The sequence below is a fragment of the Ovis canadensis genome, chromosome X, assembly GCF_042477335.2.
Source record: "Ovis canadensis isolate MfBH-ARS-UI-01 breed Bighorn chromosome X, ARS-UI_OviCan_v2, whole genome shotgun sequence".
Lineage (NCBI taxonomy): Eukaryota > Metazoa > Chordata > Mammalia > Artiodactyla > Bovidae > Ovis > Ovis canadensis.
The window spans coordinates 117,648,346-117,665,076 of record NC_091727.1 but is presented as its reverse complement, the minus strand read 5'-3'; the positions used below and the strand labels follow the sequence as shown (position 1 = coordinate 117,665,076).

The following is a 16,731-nucleotide window of genomic DNA, read 5'->3' as shown; positions in this document are numbered from 1 at the left end:
CACTGGCTGGATGGAGGCTTTAGAAGGTTTCATTTTGTGGCTCCAAAAAGATATGTTCAAGTTGCAATTCCTTGTACCTATGAATATGACCTTATTTGGAAATAGAATTTTTACAGATGTAATCAAGTTAAGAGGAGGCCATAAGGGCTAAGTGAAGAGTGAAAAGTGAAAGTGTTAGTTGCTCAGTTGTGTCTGACTCTTTGTGACCCCATGGACTGTAGCCCGCCAGGCTTCTCAGTCCATGGAATTCTCCAGGCAAGAATACTGGATTGAATTGCCATTCCCTTCTTCAGAGGATCTGCCTGACCCAGGGATCAAACCCAGGTCTCCTGCCTTGCAAGCGGATTCTTCACTATCTGAGCCATCAGGGAAGCCCTTAAGGGCTGAGAGCAGGTCCTAAATCCAATGACAGAAGAAGAGAGAACACACAGAAACAGAGAAGGCCATGTGCAGATGAAGGCAGAGATTGGAGTGGTGCAGCTACAAGCCAAGGAGTGTCAAAGCTTCTTGAGAGCCACCAGAAACTAGGGTTTTGGCCTTCTGGCCACCAGAGCTATGAGAGAATATATTTGTATTGTTTTGAGTCACCAGTGTATGGTGCTTCTTTATAGCAGCTCTAGGAAACCAATACGGAGGTCTCTCTCAGTCCCTTGCCACTTGAACCTCCCCACAGGGCTACCTTATGACATGGCAGCTGGCTTCCCCAAGTGAGTGGTCCAAGCAAGAAAGAGCATATGAGAGAACACCCAATGTGAGAACCGCAGCCCTTTATAACCTCATCTCAGAAGGGACATTCCATCACTGTTGTGGTTCACACATTTAGTCTGCTGCTGCTGCTGCTGCTAAGTCGCTTCAGTCTTGTCTGACTCTGTGAGACCCCATAGATGGCAGCCCGCCAGGCTCCCCCGTCCCTGGGATTCTCCAGGCAAAAACGCTGGAGTGGGTTGCCATTTCCTTTTCTAATGCATGAAAGTGAAAAGTGAAAGTGAGTCGCTCAGTCATGTTCGACTCTTAGCGACCCCATGGACTGCAGCCTATGAGGCTCCTCTGTCCATGGGATTTTCCAGGCAAGAGTACTGGAGTGGGGTGCCATTGCCTTCTCTGACACATTTAGTCTAGCCCACCCTAAAGGGGAGAGAATTACACAAGGGTGTGAATATCAGGAGGCAAGGATCATTTAGAGTCATCTTAGAGGCTGCCTAACACAATGCTAGGCCCTGATGATGCTTTCCAGATGTTCATGCCCTCGTGGAAAAGATAAGCATGTAAATAAACATATGCCATTCTAAGTGTTAGGTTTAGCAAGGCAGTTAATGAAAGGATTTGGAATTGGACAGTGCTGGGTTTTAGGCTTGACTCCATTGCTTATGAAACCCTCTGGACAAGCCATTAAACCTTTCTCAGCCTTATATTTCTCATCTGTATAAATGGGAAATAATATTGTCTATCTCTAGAACTTCCCTAGTGGCTCAGCAGTAAAGAATCCACCTGCCAGTGCAGGAGATGTGAGTTTGATCCCTGCATTGGGAAGATCCCCTGGAGGAAGAAATGGCAACCCAGTCCAGTATTCTTGCCTGGAGAATTCCTTGGGACAGAGGAGCCTGGTGGGCTGCAGTCCATGGGGTCGCAGAAGAGTTAGATATGACTTAGCAACTAAAACAAGGACAACAATAATGCTAAGTAACCAATAAAACAAGGTAGTTGGTGTTAATGAGATGACATATTTTAAAAATATAACTTCTTAAAATAAAAATTAAAAAAAATAAATAATAAAAAATAAAATAAAGGAGAAAAAAATAATGTCTAAAACCAATTAAGATATCCTGGTTTCAGATAATCCCTAAGGTGCTTATTCATCCATGGAATTTTAGGCACCAGAGCAGGACTCCCCTCCCCCTGCACTAGTAACATAACAATAGATAAGATAATTGAAGAATTTAGGGGAATATGTTGGTGTAGAGAGCAGAAATAGCTGTAATCTTGTTAGTCTAATATAACAAGATTGCTTAGTTTATTTCTCAAAGGGTTTTATTTCTCATGTCTTTCTGTTTGCTTTCCATTTTCCAGGTCAGAAGGCCAATCCGACATTTTACATAACCACATTACTCATCATTCCGGTCATTGTTGCAGCCGCAGTCATTGTCCTTCTGCTGTATCTGAAAAGGTAAGGCAGCTGATCAGGCAGGCCTGACACTTTCTGCTAGCCTGGCTGCTATTCTTTGTGGGTGTGTTTGATGTCTGCCCAGTGTGTTGGCAGCATTTTGGCTATACCTGGCTTTTGGTAGGATGGCGTGGCAAGTATTACTGTGCCCATTTTCTAGTGAGGAAAGTGTTAGTCTTCCAAGGTGCTGCTCAGGCAGTGCTCTGTTTGTACATTTTTAGAATGTTGATAAGACTTACATTCACTCAGCTCCCTAAAACACCTAATTTGTCAACCGTTAGTTGCTAGCTCATAAGTTTTAGAAGTGGAGATCATTACCAATTAAATGAGTTATTAAACCCTCTGGACAAGCCATTAAACCTTTCTCAGCCTTATATTTCTCGTCTGTATAAATGGGAAATAATATTATCTATCTCTAGAACTTCCCTAGTGGCTCAGCAGTAAAGAATCCACCTGCCAGTGCGGGAGATGTGAGTTTGATCCCTGGATTGGGAAGAAAAATGAGTTGCTACTTAATGCTGCTATAGGATAAAGTACTTCAAGTTCTAAGACATGATACTCATTCTTGGAGAATTTTTTACTTTCTTGATTTCATCATAGGGACTAGTCTGGTGCTATTATTTGCTCTTTCAGGAAAATACCTAAAGTTGGAGTAAGTTTACTAAGCTAGTTCTAGAATCAGTATTTTATCATTATTTCAGTGTTCTTTAAACATGCATGTGTTGAGTGCCTATTTATGTGCCAGCTCAGATCAGTTCAGTCACTCAGTCATGTCTGACTCTTTGCAACCCCATGGACTGCAGCATGCCAGGCTTCCCTATCCATCACCAACTCCCAGAGCTTGCTCAAACTCATGTCCATTGAGTTGGTGATGCCATCCAACCATCTCATCCTCTGTCATCCTCTTCTCCTCCTGCCTTCAATATTTCCCAGCATCAGGGTCTTTTCCAATGAGTCAGTTCTTCACATCAGGTGGCCAAATTATTAGAGTTTCAGGTTCAGCATCGGTCCTTCCAATAAATATTCAGGACTGATTTCCTTTAGGATTGACTGGTTGGATCTCCTTGCAGTTCAAGGGACTCAAGAGTCTTCTCCAGCAGCACAGTTCAAAAGCATCAATTCTTCGGTGCTCAGCTTTCTTTACAGTCCAACTCTCACACAACTACTGGAAATACCATAACTTTGACTAGATGGACCTTTGTCGACATTATGTGACAGGCACTGTTCTAATTGCTAGAGTTGTGGTGCTGAACAGGACAAAATCCCTACCTATGGGTTCACACAGTGTGTAGTAAAGCTATGGAGTTGGGCTGGGGAGAAAGGCTAGGAAGTGATATGAGGCTAATCTTACATGGAATGCCAGGGAAGGCCTCTCTGAGAAAGTGACATTTGAAGATAGACTTAAAGGAGTAAGCCAGTCAGATAATCAAAGAAAGAACATTCTAGGCCAAAAGAACAGCAAGTGCAAAGGTCCTAAGGCTGGAATGAGCTTAGTGTGTCTTGTTAGAGGAGAGCATACAAGGGGAAAGAACAAGAGGATATGAGGCAGGAGAGGCTGGCGAAACCAGATCATGTAGGCTGTGGCATGGAATTGAGATGTTATCCTAAGCATGATGGGAAAATATTAGAGAATTCTAAGCAGGAGAGGAATGTGATTGGATTGACTGTCATAAAGCATCGTTGTATTGTTGAGTGAAGACTTGACTTGGACAAGAGTAAAAGCAGGTAGACCAGTTAAGAAACATTGTAGTGTTTGGGTGGAAAGATGAGAATAGTGTAGGCCAGGAGGTTTGCAGTGAAGGTACTAAGAAATATTCTGATGTAGGATGTATTTTGAAGATGAAATTAATAATAGCACTTGCTGATGGCTGCTAGTTTTTGGAGGTTGTAGGAGTAATTGAGGATTCAAGGGATAACTCTTAGATTTTTGGCTTCAGCAACTGAGTGAATATTGCAGCCTTTTACTGAGATGGGGAAGATTGGGAGGAGATCTGGCTTTAGGGAAAAGGTGAGGACTTCAGTTTTGAACATGATAAGTTTGAGATGCCTATTAAATATTCAGGTAGAGATGCTGAATACATACCTGTATACATGAATCTGGAATTTAAAGAGGTTTGGGCCAGAATTAGAAATTTGGGAGTCCTCAGCATATAAATAGATTTAAAGCTCTAAGACTGGAAGAGAGTGCCCATAAAGTGAGGGAGATAAAGAGGACAAAACACTGAACCCTAGGACACATCAATATTTATAGACCTAGGAGATGAGGTAGGTCCACCAGAGAGTACTGTTGGATTGGCCAAAAAGGTCGTTCGGGTTTTTCCACACCATCTTACAGAGAAACCTGAATGAACTTTTGGGATGCAAAAACAGAATTGAGACAAAACGGTAATTCAAAAAGATACATGCACTGCTATGTTCATAACAGCACTATTTACAGTAGCCAAGACATGGAGACAACCTAAATGTCCACTGACAGAGAAGTGGATAAAGAAGATGTAGTATATTTATACAGTGGAATATTACTCAGCTATTAAACAATGAAATAATGCCATTTGCAACAACAGTGATGCAGTGGGAGATTATCATACTAAGTAAGTCAGAAAGAGAAAGACAAATGTCATATGATATCACTTATATGTGGACTCTAAACTGTGACACGAACGTATTTGTATAACAGAAACAGAATCACAGATATAGAGAATAGACTGATGGTTGCAAGGGGGAGGGGTGTGGGAGAGGGATGGATTGGGAATTTGGAATTAGCAGAGGCAAACAATTATGTATAGAATGGACAAATAATAAGGTCCTACTGTATAGCATAGGGAACTATATTCAATATCCTGTGGTAAACCATAGTGGAAAAGAATATACGTTTATATGTATAACTAAGTCACTTTGCTATACAGAACTAATTAACACAACATTGTAAATCAACTATACTTCAATTAGAAAAATTGAAAAATTGAAAATAGAAGACAAATTAGAAAAAGAAAAGAAAAATTAAAGAGGAATGTCCCCTGTTCTCTGAATTTTTTTAAAAAAATTATAAACAGCAGACTCCCATGTGATCTGTGATAAGTAAAACACCATTATTACTTAAATGGTAGGGTATAACACACACAGGCCCCCACACACAATTATAACTATGTGAGGTGATGGATATGTTAATTACCTTGATTGTGATGATCTTTTCATAATGTACACCTACATAAAACTCACTTTGTACACCTCAGATTTATACAATTTTTATTTGTCAAGTATACCTCAATAAAGCTGGAAAAAAATTTAAATGATAGATTATAAGTGGTCTGCTACTGATGGGTCCTTTGCTTTACCCACACTTGATACCCTTGAGATATTGATTTCTCAGCCTGCTTTAGAAATTTCTTCACAATTGCATTATCACTAAAGATGACTTGTGTACCATGTCTTTTGTCTAAGCTCTCTTTTAATATGGCTGTATTTAAGAGGAACATTTCTATGGACTAGAAGATTTGATCAGAAATGTCCCTTTTTTCTTAAAGGCTCAAGATCATTATATTCCCTCCAATTCCTGATCCTGGCAAGATTTTTAAAGAAATGTTTGGAGACCAGAATGATGATACCCTGGTAAGTACTGACTCTGTGGGGTATGAAACTGATTTTTTGAGGGGAGGCTATAGTAAAGCGTCTGTCTACAATGCGGGAGATCCAGGTTCGATCCTGGGTTGGGAAGATCCCCTGGAGAAGGAAATGGCGATCCTTTCCGGGACTGTTGCCTGGAAAATCCCATGGACAGAGGAGCCTGGTAGTCTACAGCCCATGGGGTCGCAAAGAGTCAGACACGACTGAGCGACTTCAATTCACTTCATAGGATTAAAAAAATTTTTTGGGTAAAATATACATAACATAAAATTTACCATTTTAACCAGTTTTAAATATACAGGTCAATGACATTAAGTACATTTACAATGTTGTTGGACCATCTTCAACCATCCTCACTATTTCCAAAATGTTATCATCATCCTAAACAGAAACTGTACCCATTAAACAATAATTCTCCATTCCCCTCAACACCTGGTAACCTCTATTCTGCTTTCTGTCTCTATGAAGTTGCCTAGTCTAGGTACCTGGAGAAGGCGATGGCACCCCACTCCAGTACTCTTGCCTGGAAAATCCCATGGACAGAGAAGCCTGGTAGGGTGTGGTCCATGGGGTCGCAAAGAGTCAGACACGACTGAGCGACTTCCCTTTCACTTTTTACTTTCATGCACTGGAGAAGGAAATGGCAACCCACTCCAGTGTTCTTGCCTGGAGAATCCCAGGGACGGGGGAGCCTGGTGGACTGCCGTCTATGGGGTCACACAGAGTCGGATATGACTGAAGCGACTTAGCAGCAGCAGCAGTCTAGGTACCTCATATAAATGGAATCCTACAATATTTGGCCTTTTGTGTCTGACTTATTTCACTTAGCATAACGTTTTCAAGGTTCATCCATGTTGTAGCATGGGTCAGAATTTCATTTCAAAATTGGTTATTTTAAAGTACATTTTGTCTAAAAGATTAAAGAGCTGATTTAAAATGTTGTATCTCAGGCCAAACATAACGTTTAAGAAATCCCCAGAATACTTCACCCAGCTTCTATCGCTGGGCTTCATTCTCTCTCTGGGAAAGAAAATGTATTTGATCTAAACATACAGGGGGAAGAGCCTCCTTAACGAAACTAAACTGATAGGTAGGTCTTCTGACTCTTGGATAATCTTTCAAATTTGATTTGGGGAAATATCAACATAAGATAAACAGTCAAAGGGCTTCCCTCATGGCTCCATGATAAAGAATCTCCCTGCAATGAAGGAGACACAGGAGATGCGAGTTTGATCCCTAGGTCAGGACAATCCCCTGGAGGAGGAAATGGCACCCCACTCCATTATTCTTGCCTGGAGAATCCCATGGACAGAGGAGCCTGGTGAGCAATAGTCCTTGGGGTTGCAAAGAGTCACACATGACTGAGCTACTGAGTACACATGCATGCAAACAGTTGAAATAGATTTTATTCATGCTATTGCCTGGAAAGCTGACCTCGGAAGACATGGAACTAGAGCAACCTCTCTACCCCCAAACTGTTAGTTAGGTGGCTGCAGATACTCCTGCTGGAATTTATGGCTGGGAGAGCTAAGACCTTGTGGGAACAAGAGTTTGTGGTTTCTCTGATGAATACATTCACCCAAATAAGATAATAAAGACACTAAATAAAATAAATATCAATATTATTGTATGTATCTTAAAGTAATCATTTCAGGCATAAGACACTTAATTCAGGGAAATAGTAGAGCACAGTAGATAATAGCCTGTGCTCTGGAGTCAGATTGTCTGGATTCGGATCTCTGCTGTGTCATGCACTATCTATTTGACCTTAGGTAATTTCCTTAACTTCCCTGTGTCTCAGTTTTCTCACTTGTAAAGTGAAGGTAATAATAGGTGGCACTAGCAGTAAAGAACCTGCCTGCCGGTGCAGGAGACATAAGAGATGTGGGTTCCATCCCTGGGTAGAAAAAAATCCCCTGGAGGAGGGCATGGCTATCCACTCCAGTATTCTTGCATGGAGAAGTCCATGGACAGAGGAGCCTGTCAGGTTACAGTCCATGGAGTTGCAAAGAATTGGACATGACTGAAGCAATTTATCATGCATAATGTTGTTATGTGGATTAAATTAATACATAGAAACTGCTTAGTGTGCCTGGCAGTTACTTTATAGGTGCTTAGTAAATATTAGTGCTTGGGGCTTCCCAGGTGGCTCAGTGGTAAAAGAATCTGCCTGCAATGCAGGAGACCTGGCTTTGATCCCTGGGTCGGGAAGATCCCCTAGAGGAGGGCATGGCAACCCTCTCCAAAATTCTTGCCAGGAAAATCCCATGGACAGAGGAGCCTGGTAGGCTACAGTTCATGGGGTCAGCAAGAGTCAGACATGACTCTTTTATTAACTTTTTAGTTAACAACTAAACAACCACAACAAATGTTAGTGCTTAGTATTACTATTGATAATGCTTTCTGTTTCTCTTTAATGCCCAAACAGTTCTTGTAATAACGGGTGGTTCACAGTGGCAGTGATGCTACGTGGCTAGGGAAGGAAGGCACAGAGGCTCACATGCTGTCAGAGGAGAAGTCATCTAGATCTTTTTCACCAAATCAGGGTCATAGACAGTGGGTAACTCTGCTATATAGGGCACCACCAGGTAGGGAGATCCAGAAATCAGGTGCCTGATGAAGGGCTCATATATTGTGACCGAGGTGGCTGTGGCAACCAGTGGTTCTTCACCTTTGAGTCACAGTTGACTGGAATGCTTGTAAGAATATAGAATCCTGGGCCCTGTCTCAAGAAGTTTGAACTCACTGGGTCTGGGATGGTTCCCAGGAATCTGCATACTTAACAGGAATCCAAAAATGATGCCTCTCCTGGCAAGATCATTCACTGACCACACTTTGAAAATCACTGTTACCAATATTTTCCTTAGGATTGCCCCTGTATCTTCATTTTGCCAGCTACTGTGATAGATGCTGGAGGCTAAGAATTGTGCAAGTATTCTAACAACACCTGTATCCAGTGACTGGCAGTCTCCCATGTGTACACAGTGTGTTCAGTGCTCCATCTTCACACCCACCCTGTGGTGTCAGTGCTCTTAGTAGCATTTTGCAGATGAGGAATTGGACCCTCAGTGAGGTTAGATAACTTTACTGTAGTCACACAGCAAGGAAATAATGAGGTAGGATTTGACCAAGAAGTGTCTGATTCTAGAGTTCTCTCTTTCCACCATGCTGCAGGGCCTTTTGTAAGACAGGATGTTTGTCCTCAAGAGCCTCACAGTCTCCTTAGAGTTCTGCATGGTAGAAATACTGGGTTGGGATAGAGGAGTTCCCAGAAATAGATTTGGAGGCACATTTTGATTGGTCTCTATGAAAAGGTAGTAGGAATATCATTCTTTGTTTTTTTAACTTTTCATTGGCATGGCCAATGATGCTGATGCTGGGAAAGATTGAAGGCAGGAGAAGGGGCTGACAGAGGATGAGATGGTTGGATGGCATCACTGACTCGATGGACATGAGTTTGAGCAAGCTCTGGGAGTTGGCGATGGACAGGGAAACCTGGCATGCTGCAGTCCATGGGGTCACAAAGAGTCAGACACGACTGAGTGACTGAACTGACTGATTGGCCTGGCCAAAAAGTTTGTTCAGGTTTTTCTGTAAGATGGGATGGAAAACCCTAATGAACTTTTTGGCCAACCTAATAGTTAAAATTGGAGTAGAGTTGATTACAATGTTGTGTTAGTTTCAGGTGTACAACACAGTGATTCAGTTATACATATGCATGTATCTGTTCTTTTTCAAATTCTTTTCCCATTTAGCTTGTTAGGTAATATTGAGCAGAATTACCTGTGCTATATGGTAGGTCCTTGTTGGTTATCCATTTTAAATATATCAATAACAGTGTGTACATGTCAATCCCAAACTCCCCAATCTATCCCTCTCCCCCACCCTCCCTGCCCCTGGTAGCCATAAATCTATTCTGTAAGTTTGTGGTCTATTTCTGTTCTATAAATAAGCTTATATGTATCATTTTTTTTTAGATTCTGCATATAAGCAATATCATACAATATTTGTCTGACTTACTCTCAGACAATCTCTAGGTCTGTCTAAGTTGCAAATGGCATTCTTTTTAATGGCCAGGTAGTATTCCATTGCAGAGAAGGCAATGGCAACCCACTCCAGTACTCTTGCCTGGAAAATCCCATGGACAGAGGGGCCTGGTGGGCTGCAGTTCATGGGATCGCTAGGAGTCGGACACAACTGAGCAACTTCACTTTCACTTTTCACTTTCATGCATTGGAGAAGGAAATGGCAACCCACTCCAGTGTTCTTGCCTGGAGAATCCCAGGGATGGGGGAGCCTGGTGGGCTGCTGTCTCTGGGGTTGCACAGAGTCAGACACGACTGAAGCGACTTAGTAGCAGCAGCAGTACTCTGTTGTATAAATATACCACATCTTTTTTATCCATTCCCTTGTCAATGGACATTTAGGTTGCTTCCATGTCTTGGCTACTGTAAACAGTGCTTCAGTGAACACTGGGGTGCATATATCCTTTTGGACCATGGTTTTCTCCAGATATATGCCCAGCAGTAGAATTGCTGGATCATATGGTAGCTCTATTTTTAACTTCTTAAGTAATATCCGTACTGTTCTCCATAGTGGCAGTACCAATTTACATTCCCACCAATGGTGTAGGAGGGTTCCCTTGTCTCCACACCTATCATTCTGACAACAACCTGAAGGGAATGAATGAGAGAGAGGAAGTGCTAGCACAGTTGCACACTGATAATCTAGTCCTGAATTTGTCCCACAGATGCTTTGTTTGGCCAGTGTAGTGTATTTGAAATTTTTCAATTTGGGATCTTAAGCAGGGCATGGACTACCAATTCATCTCAGGCCCTATCATTCCCAATTCCCACTGTGATTTCACACATTGACCTAGCATGCTAGACCCCTGAAAGGCATTTGAGTTTGCTACCACTCTTAGCAGAATGAAGATAGTCAAAGTGCCATGACACAAATGCCCAATGTCTGTGAAAACGTGTTTGGACTCTCTGATATATACGAGACATACAACCAAAGATATATGAATTTCTAGCTTCTTTGATAATATCCAGTGTTAACAAATGGATGGGAGACTGGTACTCTTCACACACCACTAGTGGGCCTGTAAAATGCCCTTCTTTCCAGAGGGCAACCCAATAAAATGTAACCAGAATCATTTTTGATCTTATAATTATTTCTTTAGGAATTTATTTTAGGAGAATAATCCAACAATGACATAAGGATGGCCAATGCAGAATTCGTTTCTAACACAAAAAATTAGAAGCCAAGGAAACATCAACAGTCAAGAATAAGTTTTTTAACAAGTTAGGTTTTCAAAGCATTTAGTGTCCTAACAAAATACTTAGGACATAAGTATAAAGAACGTATCATAAATGTGTAGTGTATTACAATCCTAATTTTTATAAAAATTCATCAATATATATATAGAACAATGAGTGGAAGGAAATAGGTCGAAATAATCATCTCTGGGCAGAAAGATTGTGGATAATTGATATTATTTTGTCTCTCCCTCTGTGTTTCTGAAATTTCCAAATTGCCTATAATGAGCATGTATCACTTTTATAATAAAAAGAAACTCCATACAAGTCATTAAGGGAAAAGAGAATATATGGTCATCCAAGCCTGTGAGATAATAGGGATTTGAACTTAGGTGGTAGCAGAGGCGATTGATGCAAGAGACATTATTAAAGGAAACTCATTATGACTCAGTGACTCTGTGTGGGTGATAAAAGGTGGGAGAGTAAAAAATAATTTCAGGGTTTCAAGTCTGGGTAATAGAGTGAATGATGATAACATTGACAGCAAAATCAAATCAATTATCTTTCTCAGAGATGGGAAAATTGCTTTTTTTCAATTTGCTGTCTAGAGGATAATATGTTGTTCCGATGAGTCAGATAATTCTATAATTTAGTGAGGCGGATACACTGACAAAATGGACCACTAAAAGCATAAGATGTTTTTGTTTGTGGTGGCTGCAGACCATTAAATAAAGTCAGTGTTTAAAACTAAAAGTATAATAAAAATGCCAGACAGGGGAAAGGGTAATAGAACAAATCTCCATGTTTGCTTTTTAACCAGATGACTAATCTACTTTCTGTACATGACAACAATCCTCACAAAGTGAACTGCATATACTAGCAGAAAGACTGTCATTTTACTTCTAGAACCATTGAATTATGAAATGAATAATTACAGCATGAACATTGCCCGAGAGGTCATCTAATGAGGTATATGTGTACATGTTTAGTTGCCTTTAATTATAAATTTTCAAAACTCTAGATTCTAGTCCAGCCCCTCACTTTTAAGATGGAGACACTGGGGGCTGTGGAGAAATTTCTCAAGGACTATCACATAGACAGATAATTCCAGAACCTGCACTAAAAGTCGCTCTAGCCCAAAGTGACCAACTTCTAATCCCAAGAAATAATCCATGCCCTTTCTAAACACTTTCTTCTTCCATGCTGTACCATCAGTAGTGGTACTTAAAATGTATTTCGGTGTGGCTACCAATAAATTAAATCTTCTGTATAGTTTTCCTTACGGTTTCTAGTGTTTTGACAATGTTTTGTTTATCACTGTAGTAACATTTTGGCCAACAGCATTTTTCCAGTTGCTTTGCTGTTTTCCCTTCTTTGTGACTAATTGGGCCGCTGGCCATATTTGGGGGTGGGGGCTTTGCAGAGGGAATTGCTTTTCTTCTGCATCTGCATTTCTTTTTCATCCCTAAAATATTATCTATTCTTCCCCTGCTTCTTGGAAACCAATTTTATTTTCAGTCCTGTGCCAGTTTTGAATTCCTGATTAGAAAATAACCTTTTTAACTTGAAGTTGACTTCCAAATACTGCTGAATTTTTTTAAACTTCAGTGTGTATCTTTCAAAGCCAAGATCGCTTCTTACATAGCCAAAATAGCATGGCCTCACTTTAAAAATGATTATTTCCTTAATATCATCTAATACGGACTTACCAGGTAGCACTAGTGGTAAAGAATCCGCCTGTCAATGCAGGAGACATAAGAGATGCAGGTTCGATCCCTGGGTTGAGAAGATCCCTTGGAGAAGGAAATAGCTGCTTCCCTGGTGGCTCAGAGGTTAAAGCGTCTGCCCACAATGCGGGAGACCTGGGTTCAATCCCTGGGTAGGGAAGATCCCCTGGAGAAGGAAATGGCAACCCACTCCAGTACTCTTGCCTGGAGAATCCCATGGATGGAGGAGCCTGGTAGGCTACAGTCCACGGGATCGCAAAGAGTCGGACACGACTGAGCAACTTCACTTTCACTTTCACTCAGTCCAGTATTCAGCATTGGAGAAGGAAATGGCAACCCACTCCAGTGTTCTTGTCTGGAGAGTCCCAGGGACTGGGGAGCCTGGTGGGCTGCCGTCTGTGGGGTTGCACAGAGTCATACACGACTGAAGCAACTTAGCCAGTATTCTTGCCTAGGGAATCCCATGGACAGAGGAGTGGGCTACAGTCCATAGTGTTGCAAAGAGTCGGACACAACTGAAGCGCCTTAGCATGCATGCACATCATCTAATGCTCAGCCCATATTTCAATCTTTCCAGCTGTCCCAGGTGTCAGCAGACAGATAATATCCAGTTGTCCACCCATAGTGAGGCTAAGATCGACCACTGTATTTAAGATGATAATAACATGTCCCCTCTTGCCATCTACACGTTGCCTCCCCTTGCCACTGGAAGATAATCTGTGTGGTGTTGTGTTAGTACCCTGTCAACTCTTCAGCTGATACTTTTTATTGGCCAGTTAGTATCCTTGCTTGATTCAATAATCTCATTGGTGGTTGTGAAATGATGATGATTTTTCTCATCTATCATTTAATCTACATTTCTAAGCTGACACTTTCCTATAAGCACTGCTCTCAATTATCAGCTAAGCTCCTTTTAATTGTTCTGGAATTCAGTTTCTGCTAGAAAGGCAGGAAACGTATTTAATTCTTTCCCTTTAATTATCAATTTTTGAAGTGAGGGTTTGAATTGATAACCACCTCAACTGATATCAAATTAGTCCCCTCCACACCACATTCAGCTATTTCTTTTTAAGCTACAGTGATTTGAAGGCATGGGGATTTATGATTCATATTGTACAATTTTCTATTGTGAATGTTGCTCTGAAGAAGACAGAGGCACGTAATCTGTCGACTTGCACATACAAGTCCAGTGTTTCGTGTGATGCTAAGGTACATGAAGCCCACTTCACCCCTGTGGGTAATTCGCTGCAGGAAATAACTAAATCTTGAAAGTACTCTTCAATTGAGACTTGATGTTCCATTATTCTATGACTTTTGTTTCTTTCTTTAAAAAAAAATATTGTTACATACATGTATTTTTCCAGGATGACTAACAACTAAAAACTAGTTGTGCTCACCACTCAAACACCTGTTATTTTTTCACCTAGGATGTTTTTCATCTTTGGCCATTATTCTGTTGTTGATTATCTTATTTAAAAAATCAATCGGGTAAGAATTGAGTTGTGGACTGTAATTTTATGAATTTAGGTATTTTCTACAAGTAATTTCAAAATTAGACTGACATATAATTGGGTAATAGGTCAGAGCTTTTGCTTTTGTCCCTTTAACCTTACGTGAACATATTCACAGACATAGTGCTCAAAGGCCCTGATGCTGATGGTGGGTAAAAATGAGAGTAATCAAAGTTTCAGGAATAAAAAAAAGGCAATTAAAAAATTAATGTATTTTTAGAAGCCATTTCTGCTGCAGTGTGCAGATTGCCTTTTTCCTGTCCAACACAGTTTAAGCATTGAGTCTAATGAGCAGAAACCAAGGAAAATATAATATTCAGGTTACTTTTTAAAAATTAAAATCATTTTTACAGTCATCCCTTGGTATCTGTAGAGATTGGCTTCAGGACCCCCTCAAATACCAAAAATCCATGGATGTTCAAGTCCCTCATATAAAATGGTATAGTATTTGCACATAACCTATGAATATCCTCTGGAGGACTGACTGCACTTTTCCAGTAAATGGAAAAATAGTAACAAAAATAGTAATAACAGTTCATATTTATTGAACTTTTGCTATGTGTCAGACACTTGTCCAAGTCTTTCCTTCATTAATTTTTCTCCCTTCTGCAGTAGGTTTTATCTCCACTCTACAGATGAAGAAAATGAAGCACCAGAGGGATTATGTGTAACTCATTTGAGGTTACACAGCTGCTACCTAGCAGAGCTAGGATCTCAACTAACAAGTGTTAGAGCTGGGATCTGAACTCAGGCATTCTTATCCTCTGGTCCACAGTTTTCAAAAAATATATTTATTTATTTTTTAACTGTACTGGGTCTTAGTTGCAGCATGTGGGATCTTTGATATTAGTTGCAGCATGTGAACTCTTAGTTGTGGCATGTGGGATCTAGTTCCATGATCAGGGATCACACCCAGGCCCCCGGCATTGAGACTGGGGAGTCTTAGCCAATGGACCACCAAGGAAGTCCCCTCCAGTCCACACTTTAATTTTTTTAATATAAATTTATTTATTTTAATTGGAGGCTAATTACTTATAATATTGTATTGGTTTTGCCATACATCAACATGAATCCACCACAGGTGTACACGTGTTCCCCATCCTGAACCCCCCTCCCGCCTCCCTCCCCATACCATCCCTCTGGGTCATCCCAGTGCACCAGCCCCAAGCATCCTGTATCATTCATCAAACCTGGACTGGTGATTCGTTTCACATATGATATTATACATGTTTCAATGCCATTTTCCCAAATCATCCCACCCTCGCCCTTTCTCACAGAGTCCAAAAGACTGTTCTTTACATCTGTGTCTCTTTTGCTGTCTCGTATACAGGGTTATCGTTACCATCTTTCTAAATTCCATATATATGCGTTAGTATAATGTATTGGTGTTTTTCTTTCTGACTTATTTCACTCTGTATAATAGGCTCCAGTTTCACCCACCTCATTACAACTGACTCAAATGTATTCTTTTTAATGGCTGAGTAATACTCCATTGTGTATATGTACCACAGCTTTTCTTATCCATTCATCTGCTGATGGACATCTAGGTTGCTTCCATGTCCTGGCTATTATAAACAGTGTTGTGATGAACATTGGGGTACACGTGTCTCTTTCAATTCTGGTTTCCTCAGTGTGTATGCCCAGCAGTGGGATTGCTGGGTTGTATGGCAGTTCTATTTCCAGTTTTTAAAGGAATCTCCACACTGTTCTCCATAGTGGCTGTACTAGTTTGCATTCCCACCAACTGTGTAAGAGGGTTCCCTTTTCTCGACACCCTTTCCAGCATTTTTTGCCTGTAGACTTTTGGATAGCAGCCATTCTGACTGGCGTGAAATGGTACGTCACTGTGGTTTTGATTTGCACTTCTCAGGTCTCCCGCATTGTAGGCAGATGCTTTTACCGTCTGAGCCACCAGGGAAGTCCTGATAATGAGTGATGTTGAGCATCTTTTCATGTGTTTGTTAGCCATCTATCTGTCTTTGGAAAAATGTCTGTTTAGTTCTTTGGCCGATTTTTTGATTGAGTCGTTTATTTTTCTGGAATTGAGCTGCAGCAGTTGCCTGTATATTTTTGGGATTAATTCTTTGTCAGTCGCTTCATTTGCTATTATTTTCTCCCATTCTGAAGGCTGTCTTTTCACCTTGCTTATAGTTTCCTTTGTTGTGCAGAAGCTTTTAATTTTAATTAGGTCCCATTTGTTTATTTTTGCTTTTATTTCCAATATTCTGGGAGGTGGGCCATAGAGGATCCTGCTGTGATTTATTTCAGAGAGTGTCTTGCCTATGTTCGCCTCTAGGAGTTTTATAGTTTCTGGTCTTACATTTAGATCTTTAATCCATTTCATTTTTGTGTATGGTGTTAGAAAGTATTCTAGTTTCATTCTTTTACAAGTGGTTGACCAATTTCCCCAGCACCACTTGTTAAAGAGATTGTCTTTTCTCCATTGT

General features: G+C 40.7%; 1 protein-coding gene across 2 annotated transcripts in view; it reads left to right on the top strand.

Annotated features, from left to right (window-relative positions):
- IL13RA1 (interleukin 13 receptor subunit alpha 1) overlaps window positions 1-16,731 on the top strand; it is a 76,381-nt gene that overhangs the window by 37,296 nt on the left and 22,354 nt on the right. For both annotated transcript variants that reach the window (XM_070292113.1, XM_070292114.1), the window contains 2 exons: window positions 2,068-2,164; window positions 5,686-5,770. In XM_070292113.1, the coding sequence (XP_070148214.1) occupies window positions 2,068-2,164; window positions 5,686-5,770 (182 nt within the window). The remainder of the gene's footprint in view (window positions 1-2,067; window positions 2,165-5,685; window positions 5,771-16,731) is intronic.